At 35.0% G+C, this 14,457-nt stretch overlaps 1 protein-coding gene across 1 annotated transcript; it reads right to left on the bottom strand.

Annotated features, from left to right (window-relative positions):
- Positions 1-8,948: 8,948 nt before the first annotated feature.
- Positions 8,949-10,604, bottom strand: LOC149266180 (protein NODULATION SIGNALING PATHWAY 2-like). The gene has a single exon (XM_089407406.1). The coding sequence runs from the start codon at positions 10,602-10,604 to the stop codon at positions 8,949-8,951; it is 1,656 nt and encodes a 551-aa protein (XP_089263532.1).
- Between the last annotated feature and the right edge of the window lie 3,853 nt (positions 10,605-14,457).

Genomic DNA, 14,457 nt, shown 5'->3' with positions numbered 1-14,457 from the left:
TAGCTAAACTACAAAATCTTGTGAAACTTCAACATTTGGATAGCCATCTTTCCAACTTCCTTGTGTTGGTTACACCTTTTGTCCGATGAAGTTCCGATGGAAAATACGAACCATCCACAAGGAGAGTTTTGGTCCAACCATGAGCCCATGTCTAGTCAAGAAGCCTCATGCCTATATTCTTTTTTTTTTCTTTGGTGTTCTCAAGCTTATCCAACTAGTAGAAATGGAGAAGGGGAAAATTCTAAATGAGAAAACCTAAATCAGAGGTCTCTATATGTTTCTCTTAAGGAACAACCTCTTCTGCTCTCAATAAATCAGGATCCCTCTTTTGCCTCAAAATAAATAAGTTCCAATGCAGAGTTCTCTTTAAATAAATAAATAAAGGTGAAAGAAGAGAAAGGATTCTTGCACAGAGAGGTGAAGTAAGAAACTCCACCCGGTTACTGTCCAGGCTCAATGGCAGTGGAGTAACACAAGAGATGAAAAATTATACTCTAAAAATCTTAAGCTCACGAGATACACTACCCTTCCCAACTTGAAACATTATGATCATGCTAAATCTTATGTTGTGTTCAACTAAGAAGGTATAGAGGGCACCATGTCTATTCATGGGGCAAGTGGGAAGGCCACAGTAATTTGCATGATGAATCAATAATATGTGAAGAACCAAGGCCTTCCATGGAAGTAGTTAACCAAAGAAGAGAAGCTGGATTTTACTAGTGTGTAGCCAAGTGTTGTGGTGGCTATAATACCCTCCAAAATTTTGGCCTACAATTAAATTTTGGAGCCTATTGTGGATCATGTGATTGCTCGTTCCTTAGTGACTCATTGGTCAAATGATGATTTCAATATCCCTTCTTCAATCTGAAGAGTTGTTTACACTTTTACCTTTGTATAGCAAGTGTCATTTTCAGGCATGGGAATTATCACTTGTCATGCAAAGAGGAGTTTCGGTTTGCTTCAACGGGAAATATTTGTGAAAATGAGTTGTTCTCATCATGTAGACATGTTTCACACTCATTTTCAAAGTTTCACTCACTATTACAAAACCGTCGTCATTAACATCACAACGTATATCATCGGAGCCACACTTGTTGTAAGTTGCTAGAAAGGTTGTTAGACTAAGTGAAGTATGCTTTCATATGTTTTGGATGATCTATGTTGTATCACTAAGTGTCCACTTGTGTTGTCACAATCAAGTTCTATCACTGTTCACATCAGTTCCATTGATCCCACACTTATCCAAATTCTGGAGGATTCCTAGAAACCTAGCCTCATCCAGCCTTCCTAAACTATGCATTTCACATCTACAACCCTCAATATCTTTCCTTTCCCACTGAAACTATGTAATGCATAGAAATCATAACCTCCCTTGGCATCCAAAACTGCGCAGATGCTTCCTTGAGTGTCCTTCCCTTAGTTATAGCTCACTGTCTCTAGAAACTACGCAGTTCTATCCTTCAATCCTCTGAGTGACCCAGTCCCCCTTGCCTCATGAAACTGAATAGTTTTTTCTCCTAGGGCCCCATCCTGCAACTACCATTGCTTTCTTGAACTACACAATTTGGCACTACGCAAATTTTTCCTCAGTGAGGAATGTGCAGAAATTTCACTCAGTCTAGCTTGAGCTGCACATTGTGCAGTCTCAATGATCAAGCTTGACACTTGGGTGCTTTAACTAGGTAATCATGTAGCTACTAGGCCTTCTCCCTTGACCTCTCACTCAATCCTTTCCTAGTTCATGAATCCAAGTCCTCTATCTGTGGCTAGGGGTTTCAGACTGATGTCATCTCATCATTAGTGAGTTGTAGATGCAAGTATTCTCTTACGCTATGGCAAGATGATAAAGAATGAAATGAAGAAGGAGGACATACTAGATGACACTCAAGGAAATGAGGAGAAAGGATAATCATCATATAAGAATACCAAGGAACACGGGGGTATGATAGAAGATCAGGACCGCATGACGACTCCATCTGATTCACAACCCTTTGGAGGGTAGTACGAAAAAAATTCACATCTTTCATGAAATACACGTCTTAGCATAGTATGAAGGATAACTTACCATTGTCATATCATTATGTCTTCAATGACATGTATGGTCGCAAACACTGAAAGCCATTCCATGTGTTTTCGCTAAGTGTTTCATTCCCTTTTGTATGTTGGGCTAACTGTCATCCTTTGGTCTGTTTGACTAATATGTAATGTTTTTATCCTTTTCTGGTGGTTTCAAAGGTTTGGATTTGTGTATAATAGTTGTCCTATCAATGTAAACACCCATTGCACTCATACACAAAGTATTGAGCACTGTCACACAAGTGTCACCATGGTCGTCCTAAAGTCTATCTCAAGTGTTGCACTTGTCGCTTCTTGTCCTGAGATAGTCACACAGAAGGTAATGCTTTGTTTGTTTCTCTAGTGGTATATGTTTTCATGTCTTAAAAATATGCTAAGTGTGTGATCACAAGTTCAAGTTCATCACAAGTCTATCTTCCTCTTGCATTTAGCCATTTTCTGAAAATCTTCTTGACCGGGCAACTTAGCTTCACCGGGCCATAAATGAGTTACGCACTACGCAGTCTCATCCCTCATTGATGTGAACCTGCTACTTGGAACTATGCAGTGTGTAATCAATTTCCTCTAGGGTGATTTTACTGCGTAAATCTAGAGCCCAACAACCTTCCTTGACCCCTAGAATTGTGCAGTCGTTCCTCCCAGTCTCACTTCAACTCTGCACTTCGCACTTTCAGTCCTCAAGATTTTTCCTTACCCCATGGAACCCCATAATGCAGATAGTTCCTAGCCTCCCTTGGCCTCTAGAAGTATGCAGATTTATCCTCCAGTGTCCTTCACTCAAGCAGATCTCTCTACCCTCAAGAAATCCGAAGATTTCTCCTCGAGGTGTCTATGTTGTCCATTACCCCTTGCCTCTAAAAAATGTGCATAAATGACCTATCAAGGCATCATCCTGTATTCAGTGGCCACTATGAAATTTCCCTCCCCAGTGGGGACTGTGCTAAAAAGCTCCTTAGTGAAGCCTAAGCTACGCTCAATGCAGTCTCGATGATCAAGCTCTCTCCCTGTCACCTAGATTTGTGCCTTGCATAGTTACTGGGCCCCCTCTCCAAGTTTTTCACTTGTCTCAGGATCAGTTCATGGATAATAATGCATCATCTTAGACTAGGGAGTTTTTAGATTGATGTCGTCCTGTCATGAGTGAATTGCAGGAACATGTACACTATCAAGTCATGGTGAGATTATGAAGAAGGAGAAGAAGGGGGGAAGCATGCCTAAAGACTCACTTGTAGCTGAACGAACAAGGGGACCTACCAAGACCAAGCAAAGGAATAAAGTGTGCAACCACCTATCAATATTGAAGATCATTGAAGACCCTGTACTACCAAACTATGTGGAGGAGAAGAGAAAGCATATCCAAGAACACATCTAGAACTCAGTAGTAACAATGACTTGAAATTACAATATCATCAAGCCAATCCATGTCAGTATTGTCATGAATTTTCATACACCACATCACTGTTGTGGACCGGGTATCTTGTAAATCAAATGTATTGTACAATGGAAGTCCAATGGAAAGACATCAATATGAAGAGTCATTTAAGTTGAAAATTCGTAGGAAGTTGAACAGCCATGAGGGGAGTCAAAGAGTCACAAGGGGTAAGCATCACCCCTTGGTTATATATACCCCCTCATTGTATGAGAAAAGGAATTCTCACCTTGGCTCCTCCCACAAGGCATTAGAGAGACCAGCTAGTTCTTTGAGGAACACGGAATGGATCTAGTGCCCCACTACGCGAGCTAGTTATGTACAATGTAAATATGTGTATTGGAAATTTTTCTTAACATCATAAGCCTTTGAAGAAGAGCATGTTCTTCATGCATGACTTATGAATGTTTGTAAGACTTTTCTATGGACGTTTGTATTTCATATTTTCTTTCACATGTACTAAGATAGTTTAAGTATTTCAGTTATTTTAGTGTTTATCTTGTTGAGAATGTGTTGTAATGGTTGTTATTGTTGTCCCATCCTTGTGGACTATTTCGCAGGATACTAGACATATCTTGCTTTACTTATTGGTTATAACGACTGTCACATCCATCGTGGACTATTCCGCTAGATGTGACACAGACCTTCCCTTGTTTGTTGGTTGTAATGATTGTCGCATCCACTATGGACTATTTCGTTGGATGCTAGACAGGTCCTTCTAGTTCACATGTGTGTATCTTCCTAGGTGGTACTATTACCTCCCACTTATAGGATCACTTTTCTCCCCCCTTTCATAGTAGGAGAAACTAGACACAGTTGTGTTGCACACTCACCAGACACACTCACCTTGCTTTTCAGATATACCATTACATCACTCTCTTGTGATGACAGTTAGAGCCAAGGAAAATATTTAACGATTCGACAACTAGGCCTTTATACTAGATGGGACTCCTACACTGAATGGTGTGAGGTCTTATTGGGACTTCATATTGTGGAGATCCCCTTGGTTGATGAATTTTCAACATTGTCAACAGATTCTACCATATATATGTGTTATTTATCCCTATGGTTGATTACACTTCGAACCATTATGGAGCATGATTAAGTTCCTAATGAGTTTTTACACAATATTGCATGGTTCCCTTGCATTAATTTTGTTGATACATTCTTGTGTCATGCCAAAAATGTTGAAGGGTAGTCTAATCTTGAGTCAACCATTTGGAATTTCATTAACATTCCATGTCAGGCATCCCTATATTAATTATACTAAGTGAATCATTCCCTTCACATCATCAATTGATGTATGTTTCATTTTGATTAGTATGTATACATCAAGGCCCTCCTTCAAAGGATGTATTCATATCTATGTTAACTCAATATCTGGGAAGTCCAAATAGAAACTATTTAGTACCCTATAATTTGTAGTCATGAATGGTAGGTTTCCTAGTGTATAATAGTGGCTTTACTTCATTTACTCATGAGTTGTGATTAATCAAATCTACAATTTTTTTACTTCAAATACCCTATCCGCACTTAGTAGATTAGACTAGGTACCTTGGAGTCCATTTTCCACATTGGCATGTCTCCTCACATCAATTAATGGTATACTAAATAAATAGTAATTAAATAGTTTATACCATTCTTGACATCAAGACATCTATTTGCATGATGTAGATTCATACTATTAGGTTTGTGACAAAGTCCATGGGCTTATGGGTATCGCACTTATTCATGTTACCCCTTCCAATATTGATGGGGTATTTCCTTATATTATGTACTTTGAAGACCGCTTGGGGCATTCTTATTCATGTCTATTGTCTTCCTAGTGTATATTGTGATATAGATCCATATTATATTTTCTCATCGCTACAATCTCTTATTGATAGCATGGATCCACAATGTATTCATTCATGGCCATGTCTTTGCATTTCACATCATGGATAAGGAATGTATTTTGTCAGTGGCCATGCTTTATTATCTCTTTGGTAGAAAATTGGTATGCCTACCTCAGCGATGATCTATATGATTGGTTCAAGAGTGTTGCAAGCTTTGATTAGTTTGTTATGATTTGGCTCCTTCCTTGTGCCACCATGAGAGTTGTAATAATATTATATGTTTCAACCATTAGCTTCTCTCCTAATATCATACATTAGGGGGAATTTATTACAATCTTATATTCCACCTTCGTTACTATCTTTGGACACCCAATCACCTACTATGGTTAAACATTATTTTTCTACCTTGGGAGTCAAAAACTAGTAGCTTCATCGCTCCTTGCATACTGGAAAGAAGTGAAATATTACATCTTGTCCCACTACAAGTGACAATAATCTTCTGTCACCCCTTAGCACAAAGAGATGACCTATCTAGGCTTCCAGATTCACTCATTCATGAGAAGATTAGTTTGAGAGGGTTTGAATTGCCTCATCTAATGGTGTAGGAATTTACTCCAGACTCTTAATGCTCTAGGACCTTGGGGTGTATATTCATATTCTCTTTGCCTTAACAACTCTACTTAATGAATCCATTCATAAGGGAGAAAAGAAAAGAGAAAACTATTTAAGTATATGTTGTTTAAATTCTCACAGATCCTTCTTACTGTTATAAGGTTTCCATTCTTATGAGCGTAAACCAAAGAGTTGTAGCTAAGGAGCCGCTAAGCATATTCATACACTCAAAATTAAAAATTGTATTAATTTTTTTTTATATCAATATATATTTCATTATTTTTCTCTATTTCATACTCTTCATTGCATATACTGAATGGATTTGAATTATCTTGACTAATCTAGGCTAGATCTAGTAAATATCTCATCATATCTTTGCTTGCAAGGATATATATGGAGTAACTTCCTGTTTTTTAGTATGAGATACAAGTGCTTGAAGGGGAATGAGATCTCTAGAATGTTCAAGCAATATCTTCTAGATGCACATGCACATTAATGAGGACCACCTACAACTTTATGTTCAAGTTATGTTACCTATTATCCCATTTTTCATTCTTAATTTTCAAAAAGGTTAAAAAATTAAATCTATAGAGAAATTTATGAATGATCTATCTTATTTTTCATTTAACTTGGATAAATATGTGGGTAAATTATGTGATCTCGTTTCCCATTTCCCTTTCTTAAGTTTTCAAAATAGTTAATAAATTACATCTAGAGAGATATTTATGAATGATCTATCATTATTTTCTCACATAACTTGGATAAATATGTCAAGAACCCACACAATTTTTCTTTTATCCGTGTAATAATTTTGTTTTAAAAAAAAATAATTTTCTTAATAATATTAAACTTCATTAACTTATTTATGTATCATTACATTCTATTTAAAAAAATATTTTTTATATAAATAAAAAAAAAATGAAAATCATCCTAGGTTCATATTAACTCCACATCTATAAAGTGCCGAGAGAGATCAAATCTCACAAGGTGAAAACCTTTTATTTGATTCCTGTCAATGTTTGATAGATCCAATGTTAAAATGGATCTAGGCTAGTTTAAACACACACAAATATTTTTCTTGGTCAATGAAACCATTTTATTTCAAGCATCATTCATAGCCCAAAGGAAAATTACAAACGAGTCTCCATGCCTTTAAACATGCTAAACTATATTGTAGTACCATTGGAAAAATCATGTGTTTTCAAAACTTAAGATTGGCTCTATGAGGTCAATTTTGCTTCAATTACCATAACAATATTTATAAGCATTAGTTTGTTATAGCTTTTTAATATTATTTTAAATAATTTGACATGTACAACTTTAATTTTTAATTTTGATTATCTAGTAGATATTAATAATTAATAATTATAATTAATAATTTTATTTTTTAATTTTTTTAATTTTAGTTATAGATCCAACAATACATTATATTATATGAATTTACAACATCTCTTTTATACAAAGTTAAAAACCATATTTCAATACAATTATACATCTGTATATCTTTTATATCACATTTCACATCTTAAATATATTAATTTTATCATATTTTTAATAATTAAATTACTTTGGCTAATATATCCAAAATAAAATTTATACTACACCAATTTACACCAATTTAGCACTAGGGTGTAGGCCAGTGTTACATCATAGAAAAAAATGGTTAATTTAAGATTTTTATTCTTTTAAGCTCCCTCATCAACGCCATTAATCATGTCATAGCCATTGGACCCGAAACATTTCACATATAGAAGTACAATAAATTGTTAATTTAAGATTTTTATTTTGTTAACCTCCCTCTTCAACGCCATTAATCATGTCATAGGCATTGGACCCGAAACATTTCACATATAGAAGTATAATATTTTTGTACAAACACTTCTGTGACTAAAATTTGTGTTTTACAACCCCAGAATTTTACTTTTATGTAACTTCTTTTTTCTAGCTTCAAACAGTTAATTTAGTTTTAAACCATCTTCATCTGACCAAGAGAAGAAGATTTACAATGGTTTCAATTTATATATATATATTTTGTTTTGGTATGAGAAGTTTATTAAAATAAAATGATTTTTTTATTTTAAATTTAGTTTTCTAAATCTTTAATCTATACAAATTGCTATTAATCTCATTTATTTATATCTTAATTTCTAAGAATGCAAAACCATTCACAACACACAACTAATGTAACCTGCATGCAACTAAAAAATAAAAATAATAATATGAAAATAATTCCAGATAGAATGATAAAATATAAAATAAAGTTAAAATTAAATTACAACCAGTAATCATGAGGTTGAAATGTTCAATGTAACCAAATCATTCAAAGAAAAAATAGCAATCCTTCTTTGCACAAACAGAAACAAAGTCTATATAAACTTAAAATTAACACTGTAACACAAACAGATTTAATATCAAATGCAAAAATATAACAATCTGCTCAATCAAATATTTAATTTAAGCCATAAGCAATAAAATATAAAATATAAAATATATATATATATATATATATTAAACTGAATTAAATGTTTTTCCTTCATCTCATCATCCTCAAACTTTAAATAAAAAAAGCATCTAAACTATATATTAAAAATATATTTATGACATTACATCTTAGGCAATTCCCTCCGTAACTTGAATATCTCCATTGTAGCTCCCTCTTTCCTTTCCTTATGCTTATTTAAATACAAAACCACTCTTACCTATATCCTGGATTTTAATCACAAATACCAAAACATACGTCTCAATACAAATACCAAAACATACGTCTCAATTTAAGAATTTCTATCTATGAATGCTTCATCAGATATACCCACGTCGTACTTTTGTATATTCTTTAGAAACTGTTCAATCTTGCAAATTAAGTTTCCAAAACACAACATATATTTCCAGAAGAATTACGTGATTTTTTTGACTGTGGGAATAAGACAGAGTTGAAGGTCCACATCCAAATAACCAAACTGTGGTGACGGATTCGTTGATATAGCTCTACCTTGCTGCTATATGCAGGATGATGTTGAGGTTGATTTCCACGAAGACACCCACACCAAAGGGGTGGAACCCCATTTCAGAACCAGTCGATGATCACCTACCAATTCTACTTCATAACATCCTCTACGCACACTCTGCAGCGTATATTTTGCATACGACATAGTGTCGTTGCTTATGCTACATTCACCATAACCACACTCGAGAGGGAGGTCAACAACGTTGGATTTTCTGGTATCAGGTGGGCCACACGCACTACTGCTCACCACTCTCCTAGACATGGCGGGTCCAAAGAATATGCGTTCCACCATCGCTCTTGCAAGCCCATGCTGTGGGAGTCCAGCTTCAAGCGAGTCGAAAATAGCGCACAGATCCTCTAGACAACGACCAAAGCTGTCCAAGAAGTTGGCCCTCTTACTCTCCGCGCCCTGTGGGCCCGTAGCGAGCGTAACGGCCTTGGGATTCAAGTGGCGCGCGCTGATGAGGAATTCCAATAACTGCGATTTGTGTCGCAGATTGAGCATGTGAGGCAATTGCCATAAACAATTCAGTATTACTGTCTCCCCCTCATGCAACGGTAGGACCTGTTTCAGCCCTTTCAAATCCCTTTCCTGGAACGAAAACGGGAGCCCCACAGAGCTTGCGTACTCCGACAGCCTTCTTCCTGTGTGCCGACAATAAAGCAGACATTCTTCCTCGTCCTCTGCCCATTTGATTGCTGTGATCCTCAAGTGACTAACACCATATAAATTTTCATTATTCCTCAGGACCTCCATTAATGGCGGCCATTGCATACCCTCCATTATATCAAAGTCAATAATATGGATTCGTACATTATTAGCACCACCGGCTGCAGCGACTGCTTCCAGAATACATTGGTTAGCAGTGAAGTGAGGTATTTGTATGTAAGGATAAGCTACATGCAGCAGCTTTAAAGCTCCCAGAAAATGGTCCTTGGTGCTTTTATCATTGGGCTCCAAATGAGCTAGGGAATTGCTTTTATCATTGGGCTCCAAATGATCTAGGGAATTGACCTTAGAGTGAAGTAGAGCATGGTAGAGATAGTAAGCCACTCTCTCCATGGTGGAGCCTGTGGGAGAAACCAGCTCTCGCAACCTGCAGAGTATGACCTCCACTACATCTTCTGCTCCCTGCGACAATGCTTCTGCGCATGCTGTCAAGAGATGTACAATCCTCAAACCTTTGTATTCCGTTTCCTCAAAGGCGCCAGGATCGACATCGACAGAGGGCGAGACTGACTTGTTTGTGACCACGGCACAGTCAGAAAGCGGTCGATCCGCAGCAAATAGAGCAGCCGGATGCAGCTCAGTGTCTATCGGGCATTGGAAGACGATGGGATCACTCTGAGGTCTCGATATTGGATCTTCCTCGATGTTATTATTGTCATCTCGCCGATCTGCATCTATTATATACTCATCAATTGCCTCCAATTCTGCCGATAGGTTATTAACGTGGCAGCGATGGTTTTCGTCAACGAGTAAATCATCCCATGACGACCATAGCGCTGCATCCAAATCCACCTCTGACAGTTCTACTACTGGCGAATTAGTATCCCAATCGACATGTGGCAGACTAGTGAATACATGATCCAAATCTAATTGTTCAGAAAACCATGATGTTGCAGTTCCAGCTTCCATGTTGTCCATTTTCGACACTGTAAAAATTGAGCCTCCTGTTCTCTAGATCCGATGCCAGAAGACACGCAAGAAAGAGGCCTGCGGGCCTGAAGTTCTGTGTATTGATTGATACACAGAATTGCAGCGTGTATGACGACGATACATGAAGGGAACTAAGTCCTTGGTTTATGGACCACCCAGAGATGTAGTTTTCTCGTACGTCACGATTCCGAGAGACTAAGATAAGGTTTTCTCGTTGGTGCGCAGTGGAACAATGAAGTCATCAAGACAGGTGGCCTTCGTACGGCATCGCATATCTAGGGCAAAGATTTCGATCCCATTATTTGTATTTTGTGGTTTTTTTAAATGCGGAGGAATTTGATAATTCAACGAAAGGTTTGGTTTTGTCTTTAAATAAATAAGTTGTGCTTTCGTTAGGGTTATGAATGGTTTTGTTTTGTTTTTAAATAAGTTGTACTTTAGGGTTAGTTTTAATGTTGAGACGAAGAGCTATTTATTTATTACTTGATTTATTAATTGGATGTTGTTATCCAGATTTTTTTGGTCAAGTTTAAAAGTTTTATAGGATATTATAATTTTGTAATTAATTTATATTTTAAATGTCTTTTTATGAATTTTGAATTTGAATGTTTATATAAAATAAATTTCATCCATTACTTACACTACAGTTACACTACATTTCATGAGCAATTTAATCAAAACCTTAACAAACAACTCTACCAAATAGTTTTATAATCAATTAATTATTTTTTAGACAAAATTCAATTTACAAATATTTAAAATTATTTAAACAAAACTTAATTAACAAATATTTAAAATTATTTAAACAAAATTTAATTAATAAAAATTTGAGATTTGTTTAAACAAGGTTTAAATGTTAATTTTTATTATAATTTTTGGAAAGAAATTATTAGAAAACTATAACTCAGCAAAACTTTAGGTAGAATTTACATATTAACTAGATTTACCTATTTGTTTCCATTATAATATCTAGATTAATTTTAATAGCTAACAAATCAATACCTTACCATTATAACTTAGTAACAATAATCAAAACATTTCAAACTACATTTATTAATGAATTACACTAATAAGACAACTAACTACTCGTTAACCTAATTCCGAATAAATGACCTCCAGCACCATTATTTGCTACTTTACCATCCATTCAAAGATAAGAAACATCTAGTGAAAGCATAATTCCCACGCACATCGAACCAGGGAAATAGTTTGGTGACGATTCCCTTTTCTTATTTTTTCCGAGGAGCTTGTGGGGACCATTCGAATACGTTGACATTAGTTTTCCTCGTTGGAGGCAGCCGGGCATTCATTTCATAGGACATCACGTTTATTACGATGGTTACTGGCTACTTTGACATCAACATCTAAGTTTAAATATTTTTAGACCGTACTAATTTATAAGTTAGTGTATTTAAAAAATAAAGCCGGGCATTCATTTCATAGGACATCACGTTTATTACGATGGTTACTGGCTACTTTGACATCAACATCTAAGTTTAAATATTTTGAGACCGTACTAATTTATAAGTTAGTGTATTTAAAAAATAAATTGATGGTAAATTTTTAAATTCGATAAGAATTTAATTATGAAGATATTATTTTTTTGCAAATTTTTTTATTAATATGGATCAAAAGTCTAAGATTTATCAATTTAATTATGTTTAATATATTAGCCTATTATTATTCTTATTATTTTCATTTTTTATAGTCATTTTTTTCCTAAATTTGACATAGAATTTTAAATTTCCACTATGTAATGTAGAGTTTCAGTGTTCTATGAATTTCTCAGAACAAGTTTGTCTAAAACTTAACAAAGATCTCTTAGCATCATAAATTTCCACTATACAATATGTAAAACTCCAATCAAGGGGCTTCATTGGGGGAGCAATACCATACCACCTGCATTCATATTGGAGGATATATATTGAGGAAAAATGACATAATATATTGGGGGATATATAGGGGTAAAGGGTTTTTATATTGGTAGGTATAAAAAATGGAGCTCAAAGTTAATGAAAAAATGTAAAGGGGTATAAAAAATGTTAATAAAAAATGGATACCTACAATACCTAGTGAAAGTAGAGGTTTTTTAAATTGGGAAGGTGAATTGGGTTCATATTGGTAGGGGATTAAATAATGTGGTTTTTAGAAGTATTTTCCAATATGTAGTCAAATTAAGGGTATTGTTTAATATGCCACGATGAAGGCACGTGATATGTCAAAGGTTCATTGAGTGAAGCCCGAGTGACTCCAATATCCCATCTATATATATATAACCTCACATTTACCATGTAATACTCCCTCAAATTTATCATATGACTTGGTTTATTTAATTATATGGCTCGAGAAAATAAAATGACATGTGATAGAACATGAAGATGAAAATATTATTTCACAATAATATAATTAGAAATTATTTTGTTATGTGCTAATCCTTTGAGAAAAATGTTAAAGGTCAACATGAGAGTTTAACCCCTAACCAATCTTAAAGGTCAACATGTGAGATTAACATCTATCTGTAAGGAAAAAATAGTTGAAGTTAGTTATGCATAGAGAGGGAGAAACCAAGGAAAAAGGAAAAATCCTCATGTTTGATTTTCCTTCTGAAATTCCATTGCAAGATTCAAGGAAAAAGGGAAGAGTACTCACAAAAAAGCAACCACAATATTTCTTTTTATGGATAGAGAGAAATTCGATATAATGGGCTTTCTTTGTAAGGATAGTGGGAGATAAAGACAATTCCTATGCAAGATAGTAGTGGGAGAGAAAGATTGGTAGGATACAAAAAAAATTAGCAAGAAGCCGCTAAGGGTTCAAGAGGTGCAAAATATGACAAAGCTTTTGCATTGTTTTTTTCCTAACAGTTAAAGTAAAGCTCCGGGGAACCAATAAGAAAAAATGGTTCAAGGTTGGGTGGAACATGGTGGCCTTTAGCTTGTTCCTCAAGGGTTCACATAAGTATATTTTTTCATGTTAGAAAATAAAAAAAGAATGCAGGTGTATGTGTATGAATGGAAATTATTGTGTAGACTAGTAGTATTTTGTTGCTAATAAAAAAAATATTGTGTCGTCTAACGATGTTTTGTAGATGACATTGGCACACACATGGGGTGTGGAGTCATAGGGAATAGGGTAGGAAATAACATAACCTTGGTCAAATTGTAAATCATTGAGTAATTGTTCAAATGCAAAGAAGTAAAAACGTGGAGTGTATTTTGTTGAATGTGTAAATAGATGTATAGATATATTTATATATGGTATTAGTTGAGAAATAAAATCTCGAAGTTGTGTAGGTTAGAGGATTGACTAGGGGAATAGTCACCTTAGCCTCTAAGTCTAATACCCTCAGTCTTGACACAGAGGGTTAAGACACAAAGAACTGACATACATTCCCCGCTACTCGGACCCTCTCGGTCTCTCGACTCCATTACATGTAACTCTATAGATTAAACATTTGCATTTATATAACATTGATATAGAGTTAATCATACCATCGATACACATAAAAACAATAGAGAAAATTTACAACATGAAAATAATTACTGCCTTTGGGACATAATAGCTTGCATACAATCTTGTATTTATTAAAGTAAAAAGATTCAAGAAAATATCCTCTGTCCAATATAAGAATATTCCTCTAAACCTTTCATAAACAAATGAGTGTTAATACATGCAGATATAGAAAAAAAACAAGGTAAAAACTATCCAAAGAGAGTCTCACATCCAAAAATATATTTTGCTTTTCATCTCTATTCTGACACTAAGGAACAAGATTATGTCTTCTTAAAAGGAAAAATATATAAATGTTATTTTAAAAATAGGAGTATGTATACAGTATAAG

The sequence above is a fragment of the Pinus tabuliformis genome, chromosome 6, assembly GCF_031772625.1.
Source record: "Pinus tabuliformis cultivar Carrire ecotype Pingquan chromosome 6, CPIR1, whole genome shotgun sequence".
NCBI lineage: Eukaryota > Viridiplantae > Streptophyta > Pinopsida > Pinales > Pinaceae > Pinus > Pinus tabuliformis.
Note: the sequence above shows the minus strand (reverse complement) of the source record. Positions and strands in the feature narration are given on the sequence as shown.

Excerpts from the sequence above, each read along its gene's own strand:
- LOC149266180 (XM_089407406.1), bottom strand. The coding sequence starts at position 10,604 with ATGGACAACATGGAAGCTGGAACTGCAACATCATGGTTTTCTGAACAA.